Source organism: Trifolium pratense, linkage group LG3 (genome assembly GCF_020283565.1).
Source record: "Trifolium pratense cultivar HEN17-A07 linkage group LG3, ARS_RC_1.1, whole genome shotgun sequence".
In the NCBI taxonomy this organism is placed as follows: domain Eukaryota; kingdom Viridiplantae; phylum Streptophyta; class Magnoliopsida; order Fabales; family Fabaceae; genus Trifolium; species Trifolium pratense.
This window is the reverse complement of record NC_060061.1, coordinates 23041804-23069206: the sequence shown is the minus strand read 5'-3', so window position 1 is coordinate 23069206 and position 27403 is coordinate 23041804. Positions and strand designations below refer to the sequence as shown.

Genomic DNA, 27403 nt, shown 5'->3' with positions numbered 1-27403 from the left:
AACTATCAACAACTATTTTAGAGTCAAAGTCAAAGTCAATCGTCCCTGAGTTAAATTCATGAATCCAATGAAGAGCGGAGAAAAGGCCGATGAGAGCTTCACCGACATGAACATCACATTTTGGCGTGAACCATTCTGATTTAGCCATAACAAAGGCACCGAAAGCATCTCTAAGATACATACCAATACCCACCTTATCTCCAGTGAAGGAAGCATCAATATTACATTTTAATCGACCTGGTAATGGCTCATTCCACCTGCTTATAACAGCACCAGTCGGAGTTGCTACTACATGTTGGACTAATTATTTAATTAATCAATTATGGATTGACAATAATCAATTATTAGAAATTATCATTAATATAAATTCTGATCCATTATATTAAGCACTTAATTATTGATGAATTATTTGATTGGGCTCTTGTTTCTGAATGGACCGTGATGGGTTGGACCATTTAGTTAAGCCCAATGAGAGGTTCCTGCCCTCAACCATTTGGCTATATAATTGTTATCCCATCAAGCAGTTAACATAAGGTGAAAACCCAGCTCTGAAATGCTGATGGTGATGAGGTAGAGGGTAGTTCCGCCTTTCATGCTTGCTCCTGTCACCGCTATCTGAAATCCTAAAAGGTACGCATCACGATCTTCTCTAATAATAAAATATGCTATATTTGTATCTAATGATTCATGGCTATTCTCTTTTAAATTCCTTCACTGCATGGTTTTGTATTGTGAGGACAACAGACCAGTCATGTATCAGTTCCTCGCGCATGTGATTACAAGGCCTTGAGCATCAACCGTGTTATTCCAAACCTTATTGTTGCGTTGTTTCCAAATGTTCCATAAGATAGTGGTAAAATGAGCTGCATCTTCTGCATTCGATCCCTGTAACAAGTTTTTTTTTTTTGTTTTTTTTTTTGAATCTGCAAATATTATTAAAGCTTACTCTAGAACAAGGAGTACTAGAAGCAGCAAAAGAAAAGGAACAATACAAGATCTGAAACCAACAAGGCAAAGTCTGCCCCCACTACAACAAAAAGGACAAACATATAAAGGCTTACAGAAACTACACCCAAAACAAAACAAAAAAGGCAGGCAGCCTAAAAAACACAAAGGCAACACCTGCAGAAGCCAAAAAGCCTTGCTGCAGCAGCACAACACAGCACCAAAAAACCACCAAAAGGAAAACTAGCGCAGTAAGCAATCTCCGGGATCCCAAGTCCATTCATAATACATACAAGGAGGTACTTTTAATCTCGCTAAACTCCATTTCCAGCTCGTGACCTTTATCTCCTCCACAATATCATTAGGGGCAAAAGATTTGTTGGGTTTTTGTATGAATTGGCTACATTTTGCAAAAACATATTTTAGCCAAGTGTTGAGACAAGTGTGCTGACCCCAAGTGTTGTGACAAATGTTGTTACACTTTGGAACAACACCTGACTCTGTATCGTGCGCGCCAGCTAGCGGGTTTAAATTTCTACTCAATCTTTTGAAGATCTGTTTGAAGAATTATGACAAGGTTTCTTACAGAAGAAGGCGCACGTGTTTAATGTGTTTCATGAGGCAGCTAAACCCTAGTTTTATTTTCCAAAGGAATTATATTTTTGGAAAATATATTTTTACGGTTTCAAAAATATAACTATTATTTTCAGAAATATATCACTGCTGCCGCAATTCTAGAAGCCCTAATTTTGTCTTGAAGCCCAAGTCGTTCTACTACTATAAATACGAAGGCAAGCATATGGTTTCAAGCATCTAAAATCGTGTTCTTACAAAGCGTGTGTTTTAGGGATTTTAGAGTGTTAATTGTGAGCCTATCTTGTGTCTCATTGATGCAAGCTTAGGACCTGAGTGTTATTGAGTTGTAAGTGTGAACTTCTCCTAAGCTTTGAAGTACGGAGATTGTTCTATTGTGTTGTGTGGTTTACTCACAAGCTTTTAAGCAAGAGTGAATCCTAGTTTCTTAGGAGTGTGTCTCCACCTGTTGTGATTGTGGAATTGAATAGCAGCGCTGTCTGTGTTGCTAAGGTGGGAATTGGGACGGGGTCTCATATCTAGGAGTTCCTAGGTAGAAGGGTCATTGGGTAGTGATTAAGTGAGAAGTTGTAAACGGGTGAGTTTAGCTTCGAAGTAATACTGCTGATAGTGGACTTCATTCCTGGATTGGTATCCCCCAGAGTAGGCTTTAGGCTGAACTGGGTTAACAACTCTCGTGTGTTATTTACTTTATTGTTAGTATTGTTTTATGTTATTTGCTCTGTTTATAGACAAGTGTTGGCGCACCAGTGACAACATCTGTCTACAACAGACAAGTGTTGCTACACCTTGAGCAACACCTGTCCACTGTGTGCCAGGAATTTCAATTGGCATCAGAGCAGGCACCCTGTTCTGAATTTTAGGGTGAGCTCCAGGGAAATCGTTTCTGGCAAGGATGGACAAAGAAGGAGGTTTTGTTACCAGACCACCTCTCTTGGTTGGCGCTTCAAACTATGACTATTGGAAGTCCCGCATGATGGCCTTCTTAAAACAAATTGATAGCAAGACATGGAAGGCAATTCTGAGAGGATGGACTCCACCTGTGAAGGTGGACAAAGATGGTAAACCAACTCTTGAGTTGAAATCTGCTGAAGAATGGTCCAAAGAAGAAGATGAGCTTGCTCTTGCAAACTCAAAAGCATTATATGCGCTATATAATGGTGTTGACAAACACATATTCAGACTCATCAAAAAGTGTGTCTGTGCTAAGGAAGCTTGGACAATTCTTGAGACTGTTCATGAAGGTACCTCTAAAGTGAAGATGTCTAAGCTACAACTCCTAACAACTAAGTTTGAGAATCTGAGAATGAATGATGATGAAACCATTCAGGATTTTCACATGACCATACTTGATTTTGACAACCAATTTGATGCCTTGGGTGAAAAGATACCTGAAGAAAAGCTGGTAAGAAAAATGCTCAGGTCTCTACCTAAGAAGTTTGACATGAAAGTCACAGCTATAGAAGAAGCAAAGGATATCACAGATATGAAGTTAGATGAACTGGTTGGTTCACTACAAACCTATGAGGTAGCCACAAATGAAAAGATGGATAAGAAAAACAAAAGTATTGCTTTTGTTTCAAATGCTGAGGAAGAAGATCAACTGAGTGACACAGAATCTGAACAAAGCATCTCTGATGCAATGGTTCTTTTGGGAAAACAATTTAATAAGGTGCTAAAGAGAATGGACAAACGCTCTAAGACAGGTGCAGCTGACATTGGTCGCAACATTTACAGGAATTTCAGAAAACCTGTAACAGATGAGAAATTAGCTCCAAATAAAGGTGTTCAATGCCATGAATGTGAGGGGTTTGGTCACATCAGAAGTGAATGTGGAACCTTTCTGAAGAAACAAAAGAAGGGGTTAACTGTAACTTGGTCAGATGAAGATTCTGAAGGAGAAGCCGATACTGCAAAAGCTATACATGTATTGACTAGTGTTTGCACATCTGACACTGAATCATGTGAAGAAGAACTAACCTTTGATGAGCTTGCTGAATCATATAAAAAGCTGTGTCTGAAGAGTGCAGAAGTCTGCAGAGTCTCTGAAGAGCAAAAAGAGACAATCACTAAGTTGCAAACTGAGAAAGCTGCTAATTTGTCAAGAATCTCTGAATTTGGTACTAAATGGGAAGATAGTTTAAAGATCATTGAGCAACAGAAGGCAACTATCATCAACTTAGAAGCTGACAAAATCAAACAACTGACTGAGATAGCCCATCTGAATGAAGAGGTAACTGAATTAAACTCTCATCTTGAGAATTTAAAGAAGCATGTTCTTAGGCTATTTAAAGGAAGTGATCTAGATGAAATCCTGGAAACTTTGCCTGCCCCTAGTAGATCCAAAACAGGCATTGGGTATGAATACAAAAATGTTAATAGGATTATGGATTACAACAAAGAAGGAAAATTTATGCCTGAGATAAGTAAACAACCGTCTCCAAACATGCATGACAGAATGTCGCCACACCTGTCTCATAGACAGCAGAGACAAGTGTTGCCACATGCGGCACCACATCAGCAAAGATGGCAGAGACCTAGGTTTATACCTAGACCAAGAAGCAGGTACCATTCATGGAGATGTCATCACTGTGGAAGAAAGGGGCACATAAGGCCTTATTGCTACAAACTGTATGGTTATCCAAGTGAAACTCCACAAGAATCTGATCAATCCATCACTAAAACAAAGATGGAATGGAAGCAAAAAGATGATGCAACCAATACCAAGGAGTATACAGCTGAAAGCAGTGGGAAAAGTATGATTGCCCATACATCTCTCAGAGCATCATCAAAAGAAGATTGGTACTTTGATAGTGGCTGTTCCAGACACATGACTGGTGTTGAAAAATATTTAAAGGAAGTAAAATCTTATGCCACAAGTTTTGTGACATTTGGAGATGGAGCAAAGGGGGAAATCAAAGGTATTGGAAGACTTGTTGACCATGGTCTACCAAAACTTGAAAATGTTCTCCTTGTAAAAGGACTAACTGCCAATCTAATCAGTATAAGCCAACTATGTGATCAAGGCATGAAAGTCAACTTTACAAAAAATGAATGTCTGGTCAGCAATAATGAAGGAGACATCCTTATGAGGGGTGTTAGATCAAAAGACAACTGCTACTTGTGGATCCCTTTTGAAGAAGGTAATGTATCTACATGTCTCTTAACTAAAAATGAAGAGGTTAAGCTGTGGCATCAAAAATTAGGACACCTTAACCTGAAGAGCATGAAGAGAGTCATATCAGAAGAAGCTGTCAGAGGACTACCAATCTTACAGATACAGGAAGGCAATATCTGTGGTGAATGTCAGATTGGGAAGCAAACCAAAGTGTCGCACCAAAAGTTGCAACACTTGTCCACCTCTAGAGTTCTTGAGTTACTACATATGGATCTGATGGGGCCCATACAAGTTGAGAGTCTTGGAGGTAAGAAATATGTTCTTGTTGTTGTTGATGACTTCTCTAGGTATACTTGGGTGAATTTCATTAGGGAAAAATCTGAGACTTTTGAAGAATTCAAAAATCTTTGTGTACAACTTCAAAAAGAGAAAGACTGTGGTATTGTAAGAATCAGAAGTGACCATGGTAAGGAATTTGAAAACTCTAAATTTGCTGATTTTTGTGCTGCTGAAGGAATAATTCATGAATTCTCTTCACCAATTACACCTCAACAAAATGGTGTGGTTGAAAGAAAGAATAGAACCTTACAAGAATCTGCTAGAGTAATGTTGCATGCCAAAAATGTTCCTTACAAGTTCTGGGCTGAAGCCATGAATACAGCATGTTACATTCACAATAGAGTAACATTAAGGAAAGGTACTGCTACAACATTGTATGAACTATGGAAGAATAGGAAGCCTACTGTGAAGTACTTCCATGTGTTTGGGTCAAAATGTTATATTTTGGCAGATAGAGAACCTAGGAGAAAATTGGATCCCAAAAGTGATGAGGGGATATTTTTAGGTTACTCAACCAACAGCAGAGCATACAGGGTTTTTAACTCCAGAACAAGAACTATGATGGAATCAATTAATGTTGTTGTTGATGACAGTGATACAACAAGTGCAGATCCAGCTGAAGAGACAGATGTCATAACACCTGTCCCAACACCTGATGATGATCAAACTGAACCTGAACCTGATCAACATTCTGAGTCTACTACAGAGGATCCTAGACCAAACAAGGGACCATCTACTAGAACACAGAAGAATCATCCTCTGGAACTTGTCATTGGAAATCCAAATCAAGGAATTGCAACAAGAAGATCAAAAGAAGCAATCTCCAATTCATGTTTCATATCAAAGATTGAACCAAAGAATGTTAAAGAAGCTTTGACTGATGAATACTGGATCAATGCTATGCAGGAGGAACTAACTCAGTTCAAAAGAAGTGAGGTATGGGATCTAGTACCTAGACCAGATGGTATAAATGTTATTGGTACAAAGTGGGTGTACAAGAACAAAACTGATGAAAATGGTGATATTACTAGAAATAAAGCCAGACTTGTAGCACAAGGATACACCCAGATAGAAGGAGTAGATTTTGATGAGACTTTTGCTCCAGTTGCTCGCTTGGAGTCCATAAGATTACTCTTGGCTGTGGCATGCATTTTGAAATTCAAGCTATATCAAATGGATGTAAAAAGTGCATTCCTAAATGGCTATCTAAATGAAGAGGTATATGTTGAGCAACCAAAAGGGTTTGTAGATCCAAGCTTTCCTAACCATGTTTACAAACTAAAGAAAGCACTCTATGGATTGAAACAAGCCCCTAGAGCATGGTATGAAAGATTGACTGAATTCCTTGTCAGCCATGGATACAAGAAGGGTGGTAATGATAAAACCTTGTTTGTAAGAGAAGAGAAAGGGAAGCTAATGATAGCTCAGATATATGTGGATGATATTGTATTTGGTGGAATGTCGCGACAAATGGTGGAACATTTTGTGCATCAAATGCAATCTGAATTTGAAATGAGTCTTGTAGGTGAGCTAACTTATTTTTTAGGTCTTCAGGTCAAACAAATGGAAGACACCATATTTATCTCTCAAGAAAAATATGCAAGAAACATTGTGAAGAAATTTGGAATGGAAGGTGGTAGTCACAAAAGGACACCTGCACCTACACACTTAAAGCTTACCAAGGATGAAAAAGGGGTTGATGTGGATCAAAGTCTCTATAGAAGTATGATTGGGAGCTTGCTATATCTCACTGCTAGCAGGCCTGATATCATGTTTGCAGTTGGTGTTTGTGCTAGATATCAATCTGAACCCAAGATGAGTCATCTGACTCAAGTAAAGAGAATCTTCAAATATGTCAATGGAACGTGTGGATATGGAATTTTATACTCTCATGGTAATGATTCTACCTTAATTGGATACTGTGATGCAGATTGGGCCGGAAGTGCTGATGATAGGAAAAGCACCTCTGGTGCATGTTTCTTCTTGGGAAACAATCTAGTATCTTGGTTTAGTAAGAAGCAGAATAGTGTGTCTCTATCAACAGCTGAGGCAGAATATATAGCAGCTGGGAGTAGTTGCTCTCAATTGTTATGGATGAGACAAATGTTGAAGGAGTATAGTGTTGAGCAAGATGTCATGACACTTTACTGTGACAATCTAAGTGCTATAAACATTTCTAAAAATCCTATTCAACATAGTAGGACTAAGCACATTGATATACGTCATCATTTTATAAGAGAGCTTGTAGAAGAAAAAATTGTTACACTTGAGCACATTGCATCTGAAGAACAGTTAGCAGATATTTTTACAAAGGCCTTAGATGCAAATCAATTTGAAAATTTGAGAGGCAAACTTGGAATTTGCCTTTTTGAAGACAAATAGCAGTTACAGCATGTAATGCGTGTAACTACCTCTCTTCACTTAAAGTTACACGCTAATCAAGGAAGTTTTCATTCAACTTCCCACAACCTCCATCAACCACAATCATTGCTCTCAATTCATTCTCTCTCTCACGCTCAAAACCGATCTAACTTCTCCATCAACACTTCTCCAATTTCTGCTCTTTTCAGATACTCTTTCTCAACAATCATGTCTGATTCTGTCAAATCTTCACCAAGCAAGACAAATGCTGCTCCGTCGACACAAAAAGAAGTAATCAACGCTATTCCTCTTAACTCCATTCCTTTCACAAGTCCAAAGATGCGAAGAAAGTCAGTTGCAAAGAAGGATAAATCATCTCGAACAAGTACAAATCCTTCATCTCCCTCCGCTTCGATTAAAGTTTCAAAGCGTAAAAGCAAGAAATCGAAGTCTGAATCAAGAAGAAGTTTTACAATGTCTGAACTGCATGTTGATCCACTTCCATCGAGTGGTGTTGCTACTCCTGTCGTAAAAGTTGCAGAGGTTAATGTCGACGCATCTGGTAAGAATTCTCTTAATCAAAACCTTAATGTTCCAAATCCTGGTGAAACCCTAGGTGTAGAGACCCCTGAGATGTCTGGAAATTTGGGGAAAAGTGTTCCTAACTCCCCTGTTGCTGTTAATGATAATATTGGTGCTTCTACTGAGACCAATAATGATGTTGCTGATGAGTCCATTAAGAAAACTGCTCCTGAGACTCATGTTGCGCCAAATGTTGCAACACATGGCGCGGCGCCAAATGTTGTGCCAGATGTTACCACATCTTTGGCACAGGAAAATTTGGTTGACTATTCTGAGTCAGATGAGAGTCCCCCACCTAAGGCTACTGATAAAGAAACTGTTCCTGCTAAAGCTGTGAATGATAATCCAGAGGTTATACTTGTTAATGAAACTACTGCTAGTGATAAGGCTGTCCCTACAAACTCTGAGGCTAGTGTGGCTAGGAGGACTAGAAGTAGGGTTAATAAAGGTGTAGAGACTGCTAGTACACCTGTCCAAACACCCAAACCCTCTAAGGCTGGAAAGGCTACTGGTAAAAAGCCTGTGTATGGACCTCCAAAACCTGTCAGTAAAGTGGTCCCTAGGTCAGAGACCAAGAAAAGAAAAGCTCCTCCAACTAGTGATTCTGATTTTGAACCTGAGACAGAAGTTGCTGCATCTGGCAGCACATCTAGGAAGAGTGTAGGAAGGAAGAAGGTTCCCCAATCTGTTCCCTATGCTCCATTAGATAATGTTTCATTTCATCTGGAAAATGGGTCTGCAAGATGGAAATTTGTATATCATAGAAGGCTGGCCCTAGAAAGGAATTTGAAAGATGATATTCTTGAATGTCCTCCTGTTATTGAAGCTCTTGAGTATGCAGGTTTGATGAAAACTGTGGTTGGTTTGGACAAGTGCTATGACAGGCTTGTCAAGGAATTTTTGATTAATGTGGCTGCAGACTGTAATGATCCAGCAAGTCCTGAATACAGGCAAGTGTTTGTTCGTGGAAAGTGTATTCAATTCTCCCCTATTGTGATAAACCAATATCTCCAAAGAAGTTCTGATGAAGTGGCTCCTCTGAAAGCCACAGATAATGAAATCTGCAAGGTCCTCACTGGTGGAAAAATTAAAGTGTGGCCAAGCAAGGCAAAGTTGTCTGCAACTTCCCTCTCACCATTCTATGCTGTTTTAAATAGGATTGCTGCCCATAATTGGGTGCCTACAACTCACTCAGGAGATGTGGCAAGAGGATTGGGTAGGTTCATCTATGCTGTGGGTACCAAGGCCAATTTTGACTATGGAGCTTATTTCTTTCAAGAAACTTTAAGTCACGCTCTGACATATGCTGTTGAAAAGCCAGTTGCTCTCCCCACTCTGCTATGCAATATCATTCTTGAGCAACACCCAGATATACTAAGGAGTACTGATGTTCCTTGTAAAAGGAAAGGGGTGTTGGTAATTGAGCAGAGGCTGCTGGATGGGACAAATGCTGCAGCAGGTGTTGGCACATCTGTCCAGGGTGGTGTACTCTCTAGGAAGCAGATGATTGCAGACTTGACTGAGACCAGCAGAGCTCTTGAGGCCAGGAAGCTGAAAATAGATCGTGTGATTGAGGCACTCAAGGCTGAGGAAGCTGCTGAAATGGCTGAGGGTGAGCCAGATGGACAAGAAGGAAAAGAGGCTAGTGAGTCTGAGGATGGTTCTGAGGATGTGATGGAGGACTCTGATGAAAGTTCTTCAATCTGATTTCTGACGTGTCCTTATATTTGTTTCTGATGTACTTTTGGTGTTTCTTTTGTTGTTCCTTTATGGGCTAGGTCCTGAATTTCTAGCACCTGTGTGTGCTCTATGGTCTGTAATAACTGCACACTGATATTCTCTATGCTCTGGTACACTATGATTTCCTATTCATGATGTTTGTCTAAATTGTGGCTAAAAAGGGGGAGTAGTGTGTGTGTGTGCCAAGTGTGTGGACAGATGTTCTCACATCTGGAGACTGTTGACTGTTTTTGCATGAAATGTTCGTATACTCGTATTGAGGGAGAGTGTGAGTAATATGCATATACTGAGGGGGAGTAGTGAATATTCTTTCTCTATCTGGTGTGTGTATGCATGAATTCAGGGGGAGTGTGAGTGATATTATCTCTTGATCGCCTGAATGTTTGATGACAAATGTTGTGCCAAATGTTGTGGCACCTGACTATTGAGTCCACTATCTACTATGACTGAGAATTTATTTTTCTCAGATGCCTATGGGAATTTATTTTTCCCTTGTGTTGTTCCATGAGGCTAGTTGTGTTTTATTCCGCTGTTGCATTGCCTCTGATACTACTTATTTCTCTTGGAAGTAGTCTTACTATGTGTTACTTTCTTTCCTAGTTGTGTGATCATGTTGACTCGAAGGAAAGGTAATACTGTATCTCTCTATATACTGGTCTAATATTGTTTTAGCCAAAATTTGCCAAAGGGGGAGATTGTTGGGTTTTTGTATGAATTGGCTACATTTTGCAAAAACATATTTTAGCCAAGTGTTGAGACAAGTGTGCTGACCCCAAGTGTTGTGACAAATGTTGTTACACTTTGGAACAACACCTGACTCTGTATCGTGCGCGCCAGCTAGCGGGTTTAAATTTCTACTCAATCTTTTGAAGATCTGTTTGAAGAATTATGACAAGGTTTCTTACAGAAGAAGGCGCACGTGTTTAATGTGTTTCATGAGGCAGCTAAACCCTAGTTTTATTTTCCAAAGGAATTATATTTTTGGAAAATATATTTTTACGGTTTCAAAAATATAACTATTATTTTCAGAAATATATCACTGCTGCCGCAATTCTAGAAGCCCTAATTTTGTCTTGAAGCCCAAGTCGTTCTACTACTATAAATACGAAGGCAAGCATATGGTTTCAAGCATCTAAAATCGTGTTCTTACAAAGCGTGTGTTTTAGGGATTTTAGAGTGTTAATTGTGAGCCTATCTTGTGTCTCATTGATGCAAGCTTAGGACCTGAGTGTTATTGAGTTGTAAGTGTGAACTTCTCCTAAGCTTTGAAGTACGGAGATTGTTCTATTGTGTTGTGTGGTTTACTCACAAGCTTTTAAGCAAGAGTGAATCCTAGTTTCTTAGGAGTGTGTCTCCACCTGTTGTGATTGTGGAATTGAATAGCAGCGCTGTCTGTGTTGCTAAGGTGGGAATTGGGACGGGGTCTCATATCTAGGAGTTCCTAGGTAGAAGGGTCATTGGGTAGTGATTAAGTGAGAAGTTGTAAACGGGTGAGTTTAGCTTCGAAGTAATACTGCTGATAGTGGACTTCATTCCTGGATTGGTATCCCCCAGAGTAGGCTTTAGGCTGAACTGGGTTAACAACTCTCGTGTGTTATTTACTTTATTGTTAGTATTGTTTTATGTTATTTGCTCTGTTTATAGACAAGTGTTGGCGCACCAGTGACAACATCTGTCTACAACAGACAAGTGTTGCTACACCTTGAGCAACACCTGTCCACTGTGTGCCAGGAATTTCAAGATTCGTTCGCGAAGATAGAGCCATTCCGCGCCTTCCAAAGGGACCAAATTGTAGCATGCCAAATCAACAAAAATCCTTTACGGATCTTGACATTCCTCGCCGACGCCCTCAACACCTCAAAAAGCAAAAATAACGAAGGAGGGATCACAATCACTAATCCAAGCCACCTAAAAATATCATACCACACCTTCAAAGCACTAGGACAGTGCAAAAAGAGATGAATGGATGATTCGACACTTCCCACACACCCCACACACTCCCAAGGAACATCCGCAACTAAAATTCCCCGAACCGCAAGATTACTTCTAGTTGGAATCCGATCATGAAGAAGTTGCCAAGAGAAGGCAATAACCTTAGACGGAGCCGGACTATCCCAAATATGATCAAAAATCATCGCCTTACCATCTTCCAACACCTCCCCGGACCGAAGTTCATCAACAAGGTGAAGATAGGTAGATTTTACCGAAAACACCCCTTCCGGATCCGGAACCCATTTCCAACCATCATCCTCCATTAATAAATTCACCGTTGCCAAGAGATCTCTCAAACGCACTACAAGTTCTTCCTCCCAAAGGAATAAAGCCCTCCGCCATGAGAAAGTCCAATTCCAACGCTCCCCGTCATACTCACAAAGTTCATTTATCATACTCTCCTTTTGATTAGAGAGAGAAAACAAACGGGGAAAACGCGCCGAAATAGATACATCACCGGTCCAAATAGAAGTCCAAAAGTAAGTAGAATTACCATTTCCCAAACGGCGAACCATGGACTCTACTAACCAATTTTTAGATTCCACCAGCTTATCCAAAGAGCAAATATCCCTCCACCATTTTGACGCCATGGTAGGAATTCTAACACCACTCCAATCCACATTAGTAAGAATGTGTCTCCCGTACTTCGCCACTAAAACATCCTTCCAAAGCGCCCTCCCCGGGAGAAGAAGGCGCCAACGCCATTTGGTTAAAAGACTTAAATTAACAATTCTAACATCTCGCACCCCTAGGCCTCCTTTGCTTTTTTCTTTACACACCATCGCCCATTTCACCCAACTAACCTTTTTGCCACCTTTCACCCCCCCCCCAAAGAAACTCCCTTTGAATCCGCACCACTTTCTTCCACACTTTAACCGGCATTTTCATAAAAGAGAGATAAAAAATTGGGATCGCATTCAACACCGCATTAATCAAAATTATTCTACCTCCTAGGCTTATATGTTTATTTCTCCACGTAAACAACTTTTTCCGAAGATGTTGGATAAGGGGATCCCAAGTAGCCAAGCTTTTTGGATTCGCCCCGATCGGGAGCCCAAGGTATTTAAAAGGCACCGTACCACGTCTACAATTGAGGAAGTTACATGCCATCTCCAAAAAAGTCGATTCTACATTTACACCACTAAGACCACTCTTCCAAAAATTGACTTTAAGCCCGGAAGTCATTTCAAAGCCTCTAAGAATAGCTTTTAAGGTCCAAAGATTTTCAATCGACGCCTCCCCTATACACAAGGTGTCGTCCGCGTATTGGAGATGAGATATTGCCACCGAGTCCCCTCCAATAGAAAAACCTTTGAAAACATTCAACTCCACCGCCTTCCTCATTACTCCACTTAAACCTTCCACCACTATCAAGAATAAAAAAGGAGCCAAAGGATCCCCTTGCTTGAGGCCCCTTTGAATATTAATCTCCGCCGTAGGGGAGCCATTAACAAGGACCGATAAGTTTCCGGCAAAGACACACACTCGGATCCAACCTATCCACTTCTCACAAAAACCACATCTTTGAAGCATATATTCAAGAAACCCCCAATCAACCGAGTCGTACGCCTTCTCAAAATCCACTTTGAATATAAGACATTCTTTTTTGGATTTTTTCGCCAATTCCACCACCTCATTAACCACTAGGACACCATCCACCAAATTACGACCTTTAATAAAAGCCGATTGGTTTGAAGCTATAATCGAGTCAATCACCTTAGCAAGCCGCTTAGCCAACACCTTGGCAATAAGCTTATAAAGACACCCAAGAAGAGAGATGGGCCTAAAATCGGATATCGAGGACGGGGAGTTAACCTTTGGAATCAATGTGACAAAATAGGACAAGAAGTTCTTTGGAAGGCAAGAGTTCCCATGAAATTGATCAAACATAATGCGGATATCTCCTTTTAACATGTCCCAAAACTTTTTCAAAAAAACAAAATTAAAACCATCCGGTCCCGGACTTTTATTACCATCACAACCTTTCACCGCCTCTTCGATTTCTTCCAATGAAAAGGGAGAAATAAGACCCGTATTGTCCGCCTCCGTAAGCCTAGGGAAAGTAACCCCTTCAAGTTTGGGTCTAACTCTCAAAGAGGAAGACACATGATCTTTAAAATATGAAAAAATCTCCTCTTTAATAAGATTAGGGACTTCTAACCACTCATCCCCAACCCGAAGCGCCGAAACTAGATTCAATTTTAATCTAGCTTTTACACTATTATGAAAGAACTTAGTATTCCCATCCCCTTCCTTAAGCCATTTGGATCTAGAACGTTGGAACATAAGTGTCTCTTTATTTTTCAAGAAATTCCACAAAGCGCCGAACTTCTCTTTTCTACTCTCCACCTCTTGAATAGACAAACCCACTAACTCCCCTCTCGTATCCAAATCTCTAATCTCCTCCACCAACTCCTCAATCCTCGCCTCCATGCCCCCGTATTCTTGTTTATGCCAATCTCTAATTAAAGACTTTAGAGCTTTCAATTTTTCCTTCAACACAAACCCCATCCACCCTTCCACCCTATAATTCACCCAAAACGTCTCCACCATCTCCATGAACTTCTTATTTTCAAGCAAAAAATTGTTGAATCTAAAAGGTTTTGGGCCCCAATCATCATGGCTATATTTAAGGAGAAGTGGGCAATGGTCCGAAACATCTCTATCTAGCACCCAAACAGAACCATTTCCCCACCGAAGAGCCCATTCATCCGAGATTAAGAAACGATCTATTCTACTCATCGCTCTACCATTCGCATGATACCAAGTAAAGCGCCTCCCAAATAAAGGGAGATCAACCAACTCTAACTCGTCAATAAAGTGTTGGAACTCAATTACTTCTGTTGGCATAGTCCCACCTACCATAGTATTAACACCAATCCTCTCCTCCATCCTCCTTATTGCATTAAAATCACCAACCACGCACCACCTCCCATCCCCTAAACCTCTTTTACAGTTCAATAAATTATTCCATAACCTTCGTTTAGATACTATATCACATTTAGAATATACATTAACCACAAAGCATATGGTTTTCAATACACCCCATTCAAGACAAACCCCAACAAAGCCTTCGCCCTTGAAAGAAAAAATGAGAGAGTTATTAGACTTACTCCATATGGAGAGAATACCGCCGCTCCTCCCTACCGACGGAAGATAGACCCAATCACAGTCCTGAGAACCCCATATACTGTAGCAAATAGAATCTGTAATGACTTCTAACTTTGTTTCTTGTAACGCCAAAAAATCAATCTTAACAAGTTAAAAATAACATTAGTAATATCAGCTCCTTGCACAACAACAACAATCACAACCGTGCTAAATCTGCTTCTAGCCCAAATGCTTTGACTATTTGAGCACAGGAAAAAAATATGGAGACGGTCCTCTATGCCAACATCACATAAAGCACGATTATTTGGGCAGTTTGTACTAATAGATACTTATAAACTGAAATTACATAAAAATAAACACTCATATTTTGCAAAATAAGCATACATAAAACAGTTTGAACTAATACATCATGATAAAACGTATTTCAAGAAGTGCACATAAGTTGATATAACTCCAACCAAATAAATCTCAAAAAGTGGACATTAACTTAAACAAATTCATTTAAAATAGTACCAAAATAGCACCTATATTCTGCAAATATATTGATCAAATGCATTTAAAAAGACCTCAAACACATCCCTATTTCTAAGGTGGCTTAAATACAAACACATCCCTGTTGGGATGAATGTCATGATATTGTGCTTCTTGTCTAGGTCACTGGAAACAATAATTGTTGGTGATAGTTGCTGAGTTAAGCCACTTGAATTTGGAGATGGTCACAAGATTTGTATTTGGAGCTCTTGCAAGATTTGGAGTTGGTCCTTTAACAGGATTTGGAGTAGGACCTCTCACATGATTTGTAGTAAGTCCTCTCATAAGATTTGGAGCAGGTCCTTTGATAGGAGCCTTTGGTAAGTGGTCCTTTAATACCATACCTCATTCTCATCCCTTCCGTGAAAATTTAATAGGTCAAAAAATATCAATATGGTCCGTGACATATGGTACTTACTAGCATAATGATCCTTGTAACTTACAAAATGACAAGAATAACAGAAAAAAATCAATCCAACTTTTTTTTCAACTACTAAAAAAACACACAAATGCATGTATAAACATCAACATGTAGCGAGAATGAGCTTCAGGAACAGACGAACACGGAAGGAACAGTGGTTTGAGAGAGTGAAGAACGAGACAAGGGTTGAAATGATGAGTTGTTTGTCCGGAGTTCACACTAATGCATGTAAACAACACAAAAAAGTATCAATTTGGTCCCCACATTTGTTGACGTGTTAATTAAGGTGTGTCTTTTGTACTTCCAGCAAAACGTTTCAATTTAGTCTTGCAAGACATGGGAGATAATGTGTCACGTCGTTAACTCTGTTAATTAATTGGGGATGACAGAGGGACTAACTTGAATAACATTTTGAAAACTAAGGACTAACGCATAATTTTGTTAATTATGGGAACTAATTAAGTTGTCAATTTCGAAAAAGTCAGGGACCAAGTTGAACATTTACTCATTTTTTAAGCAAATATAGCGGTAATTCATTATGACAGTTTGTCCCTTACAGTAATGCTCTCAATCATGTTCTCTTCTATTTCATAGAATCGTGCTAAGTTCAGATTTATTTTGATGAGTTTTTGTTTTCTACTATAATTTACTTTAGTGAGTTGAAAAATATATTTTATACACATAAAATGAATTTAACTTCAAAGTGAAATTTTAAAGCTTCAATATAAAAATGTGATATTTAGATTCAAATTTATTAAGGGCTCATTTTTACGTGTATCTCTCTAACTATATATATCGTATCAATGTATCATCGTGGAATTTAGTCACTCTAACTTATGTAGGTCCATAAGATTATATTCTACAATACAAATCTACTAACGCAAATATGTAGAAAGTAGAATGCTTAAGAAGATATGATATTAAAATAATTCAAAAATCAACAAAATAATTAAGAAAGAAAATAAACAAATTTTAAATTTTAATATATAAATTAAAATAAAGAAGGAATAATTGTCCATCAAATCCTACAAAAAGTTGGAGAATATGTTGGGATAGTTCTCCTTGTGTCGAAAATGTATATCCATTTGTGATATGTCAATAAGTTCATCTTAATCACACACAAAATAAGTATCACGTATGTGCTCTATCATAATAGTAACTTTAATATATCTATCAAAATAATGTAATAATAACTTTAATTGGAAGATTTATTCTTATCATGAGGATAAGGGACATAATTGTCTTCTCAAATCGAAAGTAGCAACATTGTATTGTGTCCATTCAGGTAGGAGGTGGGAATAGATCATATATGAACAACATATCGCCTCACCAAAAAGTTAGCTTGGCTTAATATTTTCTCCCATCCTTTTTTATTATAAGAAATATAATTCATTCTTTAGGTTTGTTAAATAATCGTTGCCTTTGGTCTATAAAATTATAAAGTCTAGACAAAATCTCTTTTTGCACTAAAAAATCTCAATTTTGAACCCAAAAAAACTCAGTTTTACTTTTACCTTAAACTAACCCCTAAAAAACCAAAAAAAAATTACTAGACCTTGGACAAGTGTCCGCCCGTGATGGGAGGTGTTGTGAATTCGTCATAAAATTACACCAATGAAATACTTGATGTGTGGAGCAATAGAACGGCAACCAATAACAAGAGGAATAAGCAATAATAATAAAAACGACAAACAAGATAAATGAGAAGAAAGAACACAATATTTTTTTTGGCTGGCAAAGAACACAATATTTGTTTACCCAGTTCGGTCAAAACAACCTACTTTGGGAGAGAGAGCAGCCCCTCCGTTCCACTAGAATCAATAAGTAACTTTACACGAAGAAATCTCAATTGGGTTACTAGAATTAGCAAACACTAACTCTACCCAAATTTCGAATCTCTTCATGTGACCAAGAGACTCCATTGACCTAGACTACCCAAGGAGAAACCATAACCTTTGCCTTTGTATTGGCAAACCGCAAACCCTTATTCTCTCAATCTCAATTTTTCTATGAATAAAGTAATCTCTATTTATAGAAAAATATATGCCAAAAAACTAGCAACAAATTTGTTTTAAAATAAAACAAATCCAAGTCATAGTGCCCTACAAGAAAAGATATTTTCACAAAAAATCTGCAAAACAGCAAAACTGCATCACGCGTCTGCGCCTCACATAGCCCTCCCTGCGCCTTGCGCAGGAGGCAGAACCTGACTCCATGAGACAAAATTACAAGTTTGCGCCTCGCAACAGACAGACTGTACAAAGATTTTTTTGACTTCTAGTAACTGAGATTTCAAGACATATTTCAACAGGGGGCAATAAGTGAATGATGATGATGGATCATATGGACACAGAGAGACTTACATTTAAGGGAAGATGCTGAGATATATCAAGTCCTACATTGGTTGGAAGAATTGATATTGAACAACATATAAATGAAATAATTTGTAAACTTAATATCTTAAGGTTTTGAATGAAAATGTGGTGTCAAAATTATTTATATGATTATTGAGTCCAGGTATGCTCCATAATATATTGATCTAACCTAGTAAAATTTCCTCTTTTGACCCTACAATTTCGCATACGTCAAATATAGAGTTTATTTGCCTATACCCAAGTTAAACATTTTAAAGGATTTCTTCGCCTATACACAAATTTTATATAGTATAAAATCTACAGCTCTACAGTTTTGGAGGGACAATTTGACTATTTACAGGTGTTGATGATGAGGTTTCGTACGGCTTTATGTACTGAGTGATGGTGGTAGTATCAGGTGAGTAAAGCTCTTTTGAAGTGGAATCCAGGCCGCAGCATAGGAGGAGCTGGTAGATATGATCGTAGCACGTGATAGATGCCCCACCGCAAGCATCACTACTCTAAGACCTGCTTTTTGGCCTTTAAATATTGATTAACCTGTCAAATACTCCCTTAAAATTTTAAAATTTGTTAAATATCCTTTGAAATTTGGAAACAGGCAAATACCCCCTGAAATTTTAAAAAGTCAATCAAATTGCCCCCTGACCTGAACTCTGGCTGGTAGTGTCAGGGGGCAATTTGATTTACTTTTTAAAATTTCAGGGGGATATTTGCCTATTTTCAAATTTCATGAAGATATTTGACGAATTTTAAAATTTCAATGAGATATTTAACAATTTACTTTTCAAATATTACAATCCATCATCAACTTTGTATAGTACTTGTGACTCCTCTACGTAAGTACATTGCATTATAGTACAATTAAATTATCCAACCTCAAATGAGTAATGATATATGAACAACATTTTTTGGACAATAATTTGACAATAGGGGTAATTTTGTAACTGCACCAGCATACAAAAGTCATTTTTTGCATCTGGCTACAGTAAAAACGCAAAAAGTAAGTGAAAAATATTATATTTAAATCATGTTATCAATTGTTGTCAAAAAATTGATGTTCATATATCATTACTCACCTCAAATCCATGCATTTAATTTGACTCTACTCTCACAACAACAACAAAAATTAATTTGATTCTATCTAATTAACATATACTACTAGTTTGTGAATAATTATATTTATAAGTAGTATCATTTTTTTACCAACAATAAATCAAGTATGAAAATTGGTCATGAGTTTTTTCTTTGATTCTTTGTATAAATTTTTTTGTTTAAAATAAAAACTCACTTTCTGTTGCCCACAATTCTCTAAACATGACGAAATTTTTTCTAAAATTCTAGCTCGGACTAAAAAACTAATAGTCCGAATTTGGTCATCACTATAAAAAAGCAAACACAATTTATCATTCTTCCATCTTAATTTAAGTGTTTCATCCAATGTAAATTTTGAGGCACACTTGGTTGGGCACAACCCCAAATATTTTTTTTTTGGTACACACAAAACCAAAAAAAAAATTAAAGAAAAATAAAATTACAATATATTAATTGATGTGACTAAATATTTTTTATTTATTTTTTTTAGTTTTATGTAAGTGTGTCCAAATAATATTTATTTAGGATTGTGCTCATAAAAGACTTTCTCATAAATTTTATACACTTCTTAGTGTTTTGTTTTTCCTGACTTCTCTGTATAAAATAAGAAAAATCTTGAGATAAATCACTAGAATATTTGAAAAATGACATGGACTTTTCTTTCCTGACTTTATGTTTTTAATTTCTCATTTTCATATTTGCACATTATCTTAGATATGTGTACTTATGAGAAAAGTTAGTCCTTTATGATAGGGTTTAGCATGTGGATATGATGGTATGAGGGCCCAACATGAAGAAATTGTTGTCAAAAGAATCCAATTAATGGAATTACGAGATCGATTGAGGCTGACCCAAGTAATACTTTTCATCCAAAATAATCACTTGGTCTTGGATTGGATACTTTACTTTTAGACCATAATTATTCAAAGACTCAGGAAGTGGGTCCTTTCCTTTCTCTACCTTTTACTAATTTTTAATTATGTGACATTAGCCATTAACCAAGCTGATTAGAAGAGGATAATCAATAATAAAGAAGGATATAGTTACTGCTCAATTAATCAGCCTTTGTCACAATTATATGAAAGTTGAATGGGATTCTTCTCAAATTTTCAAACCAACCTCCAATAAAAATAAAATAGTCCGTATACACTCCGTGGTACATAAAGGTAAGGTTTTTTTATAGGTTAATAATAGTACTTTGAAAAATTACATAAATATCATGCCAACTAGTAGTATTTTTGGACACTAATTAAGAAAACAAAAAACGTAAATTTTACATTGAAAACATTTCTTATATTTTTAAAAAGTAGTTTCTTAATTAATGTGCATTTTTCTTAATTAATGACAGAAGTTGAGATTAACAGTGGTATATCCACCGAGTGAGCTTCCTCCTCTCTCTATTATTAGTTACGTTGTCAAATGTCAACGGACTAAACCGCGTGAGTCTCTCTCGGCATAACTTTGTGTTGTAGTATTTGCTTTTGGTGCTGTGTGCACATACTAAGGAATATGGAAAATTCATCATATTTCAATTCGATAGCACATAAACTAAATTGCAACCACATATTTATGTTGTCACTAGTCACTACAAAGTAGGGGTGTGCATGGTCGGATAATTTGACAAACCAAACCATATCCAAACCGAAACCATTTAATTGGATTTGGATTCATAACCATAACCATATTTTATTATAAACCGGTTATAAAACTGGTTATAAATTTGGTTATGGATATATAACCAGTTATTTTAACCAAACCAAATTTAAAAGTGGTCATTTTTTAAATCCAATTTTTAACCGGTTATTTTTAAATTTGATAAAAAAAATCAGTTATTTCATTTTAAAAACTGGTTTTAAGACAATTTAAAAAAATCTTTTTTTTTTTGAAAATAATCTAAATTTAGTAAAACTTGCATAAAAAAAATAGTAAAGAAATCAGAATTTTATACATAGAATAAATTCCTATATTTTATTTGGATAATGTAATTGAATTTCCTTCATTTAATTTTATTTATTTTAATAAAATCGACCATAAACCCAAAAATTGACCGAAAAACCGAAAAAATCGGCAGAAAAACCTAAAATCGGCTGAAAAACCTAAAATCGACCAAAAGCCCTAAAATCGACTATAAACTCTAAAATCGGCTGAAAACCCAAAAAATTACTCGAAAACCCAAAAATCGACCCTAAACCCAAAAAATCGGCCGAAAAACCTAAAATCGGCAAAAAACCCAAAAATCGACTATAAACCCTAAAATCGACCGAAAAACGAAAAATCAACCGAAAAACGAAAAAATCGACTATAAACCCTAATATCGACCGAAAAATGGGTTTATAGTCGATTTTAGGTTTTTCGGCCGATTTTGAGGGTTATAGCCAATTTCAGGATTTTGGGTCGATTTTAGGTTTTCGGCCGAGTTTTTTGGGTTTAGGGACGATTTTAGATTCTTCGGCCGATTTTTTGGATGTTGGCCGATTTTGGGTTTTCGGTCGATTTTTGGTTTTTCGGCCGATTTTTTGGGTTTTCGGCCGATTTTAGGGTTTATAGTCGATTTTTGGAATTTTGGCCAATTTTAGGTTTTTCTGCCGATTTTTCGGGTTGCCGTCCGATTTTAGGGTTTATAGTCGATTTTTTGGATTTGGGTCGATTTTAGGTTTTCGGCCGATTTTTTGGGTTTTCGGTCGATTTTTGGTTTTTCGGCCGATTTTTTGGGTTTTCGGCCGATTTTAGGGTTTATAGTCGATTTTTGGAATTTTGACCGATTTTAGGTTTTTTCTGCCGATTTTTCGGGTTGCCGGCCAATTTTAGGGTTTATAGTCGATTTTTTGGATTTTGGCCGATTTTAGGTTTTCGGCCGATTTTTTGGGTTTTTCGGTCGATTTTTGGTTTTTCGGCCGATTTTTTGGGTTTTCATCCGATTTTAAGGATTATAGTCAATTTTTGGAATTTTGGCCGATTTTAAGTTTTTCGGCAATTTTTTTGGATTTTTGGCCGATTTTAGGGTTTATAGTCGATTTTTGGGCTTTTGGCCAATTTTAGGTTTTTTCTACCGATTTTTCGGGTTGCCGGCCGATTTTAGGTTTTTATAGGATAATTAGCGTAAAAAAAATAGTCAAAAGTTTCATATCAAAAAAATGAAGAAATGCGCAAAATGTCTAATCCAATGGATTTGGACATGGATATGGACATTTAATTAAAAAACCGGATTTACATAATGGATACCCAACCATTTTTAGAATGGTCTGGTTAATATCTGTTTCCAAATAACTGGTTATTTGGAGTTGGTTTTGGATTTGGATATAGTCATATCCATATGACCGGATATTTTGCACACCCCTACTACAAAGCATCATTTGTAACGTGACCAATTTATTATAATTATAATAATTATTATTATTAAGGTCATGCTAACTAGTGCCCTCAGGACACTAGTTAAGGATACAAAAAATGCAATTTTTGCATTGGAAATAATGTTACAACTCAGTCAAACCCAAACAAAACAAATGGTAAAAGATCTATAGGATAAATGCATAATTTTTAAGAGAATATTTCCATATTTATTTTAGCCTTGACACATATGAACATTTTCCTTTACATACTGTATTTGTTATGCTCTTCTTTTTTTTGTTTACTGAATTTATCATGCTTTCAAGAAATATAATTACAACTAAAGTATCATTAATTGAAGGTGAGACATCAACATCATGATAAAATATTCTAAAACGGTGTAATATTCACCACGTTCATACCATATCTGTTGTGTACGTGATAATTGCAGCTTTTATTAGCTTATTAACAGCATTTTAATTTTTGTATGCCTAGCATGTGTAAAAAGTGCAGTAGTACTCCAACCAATGGCAATTTTGAGTGTGGACCGACGATCATCCAACCAATGACTCGATATATATGCAAAGTGTAATCTTGCAACATTTTGAATCGATCGGGACAATTTCAGTTCAAATTATATAAGAAATAAATTTTAATTATATTTTACGGAAGAACGTTGTGTGCTAGTATCAGAAATAAAATAAAGAGTTTGAGAGCTTTCCTATTTAAATGTAAGGGTCGATCTTAGGAGCTGAAAACCTTATTTTGGTGAGTTCTTTAGACAATGTTCTACAAGTCATAAAGCTGCTGCACTTTTTCCTTCTTCTTTTCCTACCAAGGATGCCAAGGTTGAAATAAGTTAGGTCGAATTAAATTTTGCCAAACCTAAGCCTAATCTGTTAAAAAATTGAAGATCTGAGTTTGGCTTGTGAGGTATCATAGACCTATCTTTTTGACACGGCCAAATTTTAAATTATTAAGAGTCTGCTCTCGTAGATTTTGAAAAATTAACCTAGAAGAAATGCAAATATAATAAATCTGTAATTTATTATGGTGATTAATCGCTTTTAAGTTATTAGATTTAGTTTAGTACCGAAAAATTGAATGAGGTGCTTCCATGAAACAAAAATAAGATAATAGATTTTATTTTTGTTACCAAATTTATCTTGTTAAAAATTTCTATAAATGAAAATTAATATAAATTGGACGCAAAATTAATTCCAAATATCAAATAGTATAAAGAATATAAAAAATAAAAACACTTTTTGCAAGCTTCTTTTGAAATTGATCAAAGTAATTTGCATTTACATATACATTTTACAAAGATCAAACACGGGAGATCTCATAAATCCAAAATTAAAAAATGAATAAAATAATAATCCAACCAGATTTATATATTTTTTTATCATCAATTCACTAATAAATATTTTTTCCCTACAACAAACTCACCTAACATCAATCATTAGTACAACAAAATACCCAAAAAAAATTAAAAATGAGTTAGCGATGATTATATTTTCCAGAAGAAAAAAAAACCGAGTTAACTCGCTGACTCAACAAATCGGGTCATCATGAAGTAACGGCCTCGATTCTCCTACAAACTGATTATTACTACTACTACTACTACTACTACTAACATCCACGTGGCACCGTCTCTGAAAATCTTCAAGCGTAGAAAATCTAGGTTCGGGTCGGGCCATAACCCGAAGAGCCTCTTCAAACAAAGACTCATCACATGGAATCGCAAGCGGTCCATGGTTACAAAAACCGTATTCTTCCTCCGCTTGCATCAGAAGCTTCTTGAAGATCGGATGATTCAAGTAACTAGCACGAACAACGAATCTTCTCATACTAGGACCCACACATACTGCCACGTGTCCTTCCGGTACATCGTAGTAGTTTGTTGTTGTTGTTGTTAATCGTGCTTTCTTTCTCCATCGGAGAAGCATTTGTCGGAGACGAACAATGCGGCGGATTTTGCTGCAGTTTCCGGTGGAGGATGATGACGGTGACATTTTGAAAAAGAGTGTGAAAGGGGAAAAGGTGGTGGAGTGGAGTGGAGTGTTGAAAAAGTAACGGAGCGGGTTTTTGTTTCGATGTAATTGGAAATTGGAATGGGAAGGTGAAAGGTATATATGGTTTTGATGAAAGGTAAATGCCATTGGAGTTTAAGATAATTACGAGATTATGCCATTGTGCTGTTGCCTCTATCGTAGTCAAGCCCATGTGACAGACGGAGATGGGTCATGTGGGCTTTGGATGAGCCCACTAGTTTTTTTTCCTCATGCTATAATACTAGTGTTTTCTTATGATGAATTTTAAAATGATTTGGCTTCTCTAAAATGAGTAATATTAACCGTTAATTAATCAGTTATTATAAAAAAATTATAGTAATAAATTAGAAATTGTTAAAACTTTAATTATTGATTTTCTGAATTTTCACTTTACTCTTAAATTAGACAATTCAAATCTTTTTTAACATATGTATGTACGTTCAAATCTATCAAGAATATTAACATGTTTCTCGTAGTGCATTTTAAATAAGGACAATGGTATTATAAAAGAAAAAATTAAAAATAAGGACTATGATAATTTATGTCTTAAAGATACATGTTAAAAAATTCAATATAAAAATATTTGTTCAGAAATTTGTGCATTTTCAACTTTTTTAAAATCAATTTTCTTGTTCAATTCAAAACTTTTATTCTCAAAATTTTTAATATGTGCTCTTATGGACAAATTAGCAAGATTTAAATAAAATACATACTTCCAATAAAATGAAAGGTACGTGAATTGAGAAATCATTTTTCTTTTTGAAGATTCAGTTCATCTATTATATCACGCCATTTTACATATCAATTGTGTGATTTCAAATTAAAGTAGCGATCGAAATTATTTATTATTTTACAATCTAAATGGTTTGATCTCAAATTGACGATTGAGATTATTTAGGGCTTGCAACTACGTGCTTATACTACTATAGACAATCTTGATCATGAATCACGATCCTTTCTTTTAGTGCGGTACAATTTTGTAATACAATGTACTAAGTCTACTTTAGGAAAGCTAAATTAAAGGTAATGTAAACTTTTTATCCTAAACAGTTTTTTAATATTGTCAGATTCTAAATTGTTTTGATTTTGATCATTTTAAAATTGTTATCTTGTTTTGTTATGCATGGGCGTATGGGACCATCAATAGTGCCATCACAATTATTCGAAGTGGAAGTTATTAAATTAATTAAATTATTAGTAGTACCATAACCGTATGATAACGTAATTTAAAAGAGAGCATTCATTTATATATAATGCAAGTTTGACCTCCTTTGCAATTTTTGAGATGGCCACTACAACCATATACTGATTGCAGTACTTGTACTTCAACACAAAAACCTTTCTGTTTTGGAGGCATTTAAAAAACTCTTTATTCAAATTTGGAACAATATTATTATGAATTAATAGATCTTTTAATACAAAATTTCGATATTATATACTCAATATAGCTAGATATCACTTATCCAAACAAAAATATAGCTAGATATCAAAATCTAATTAATGTCTAGATTAAGTATTATGTAGATTAAGTAAATAAGTAACATGCTAATTCAGTAAAAAAAATAAAAATCATACTAAACAGTGCCCCCGTGGCACTTGTTAACCATACCCAAAAAGAAAATAAAAAACAAAATTAATTGTCATAAGATAATTTTTTTATACTTTTAATGCATTGAATGCATAATTTCCAAGATAAAGTTTCTATATTAATATGCTTAACCAATGCGCTCCGGGGGCACTGTTTAGCATTTTTTTTAAAAAAAAAAAAGAAAGTAATTAACATGTTCATGTTGATTATTACTAAAACAACTTTAATTTCAAGTTAGAAAAAATAAATAAACAAGGCCTAACTTTAATTAGTTTATTGCTTAAGTAACTAAACATACTCACGTTGCATGTGCTTACCGGAATTAATTATTAGGTTTCCCATCATCTAACATTGAGATCATGGAACTCAGAACCTGATCTTTGTCTTTGAACTGCATAAGATCCAAACTACATTACAAATCCTGTAGTTTCTATTATATCCTGCGAATTAATATAGAATTCGCAATAATGTTTAATCACTAATCAAGGGCACAAAAATGGGAATGCATGATGAGAATCATATGATTAGATAAATAATTATGAAAAGAACAATGCGCCGTTCATATGCTACAAAAGATATGATTTTTATTTATTTAATAAGATATAATTTTTCTTTTAATTAATTAGCGTGTTTGTTATTAGAACTTTAGAAGGTATGGGCAGTGAACCTAGATCGACATTCGGAAACACGATTGAAAATAAAGGAAGCTCCTCAGAGGTGTTGAGTATATACACGTAAACACTCCAACGATCAAGGCAATTTTTGGAATAAGTTTTTAGGATTTAGAGAATATGTATGTTAAGTTTTGTCATGTTCATATTTATAGGATGTATTATAAGATCAAGTGTAATATAGGGGAAATGGATTGGACGCATTCAATTCAACTTTTTCATGCAATCGTGTAGTAACGATATTTTTTACTGTCTAATTAAGATTGGACGATTTAAACAAATGCAATTTTTTTGTTTATTTAATAATACTAAATATATCCGTAAAAAAAAATACTAAATATATCGATCGGACAATCACTAACATTTGACTGCTTGACTACGATGAATTTACGACTGTTATGAATACCGATCCCTTACTACGCTGAATTGCAGTAGTTGTAATCTCGTGGATTGGTTTTCAATTGTTATCGGGTAACTTTGATGGGATCGCTAAATTTGCTTGATTATTCTAATAAGAGATCTCCATAACATAGTTAGTAATCGTTGAATCCATTAACGGGTT

At 36.0% G+C, this 27403-nt stretch overlaps 2 protein-coding genes across 2 annotated transcripts; both read right to left on the bottom strand.

The window, feature by feature from the left end:
- Positions 1-924: 924 nt before the first annotated feature.
- On the bottom strand, positions 925-12460 carry LOC123912721. Its single transcript, XM_045963278.1, has 2 exons — positions 11423-12460; positions 925-1321 (listed from the first exon to the last, which is right to left on the bottom strand). The coding sequence occupies exons 1-2, from the start codon at positions 12451-12453 to the stop codon at positions 1189-1191; spliced, it is 1164 nt and encodes a 387-aa protein (XP_045819234.1). The 5' UTR covers positions 12454-12460; the 3' UTR covers positions 925-1188.
- An 11463-nt stretch (positions 12461-23923) lies between these two features.
- Positions 23924-24627, bottom strand: LOC123916135 (auxin-responsive protein SAUR71-like). The gene has a single exon (XM_045967514.1). The coding sequence runs from the start codon at positions 24541-24543 to the stop codon at positions 24082-24084; it is 462 nt and encodes a 153-aa protein (XP_045823470.1). The 5' UTR covers positions 24544-24627; the 3' UTR covers positions 23924-24081.
- Positions 24628-27403: the final 2776 nt, after the last annotated feature.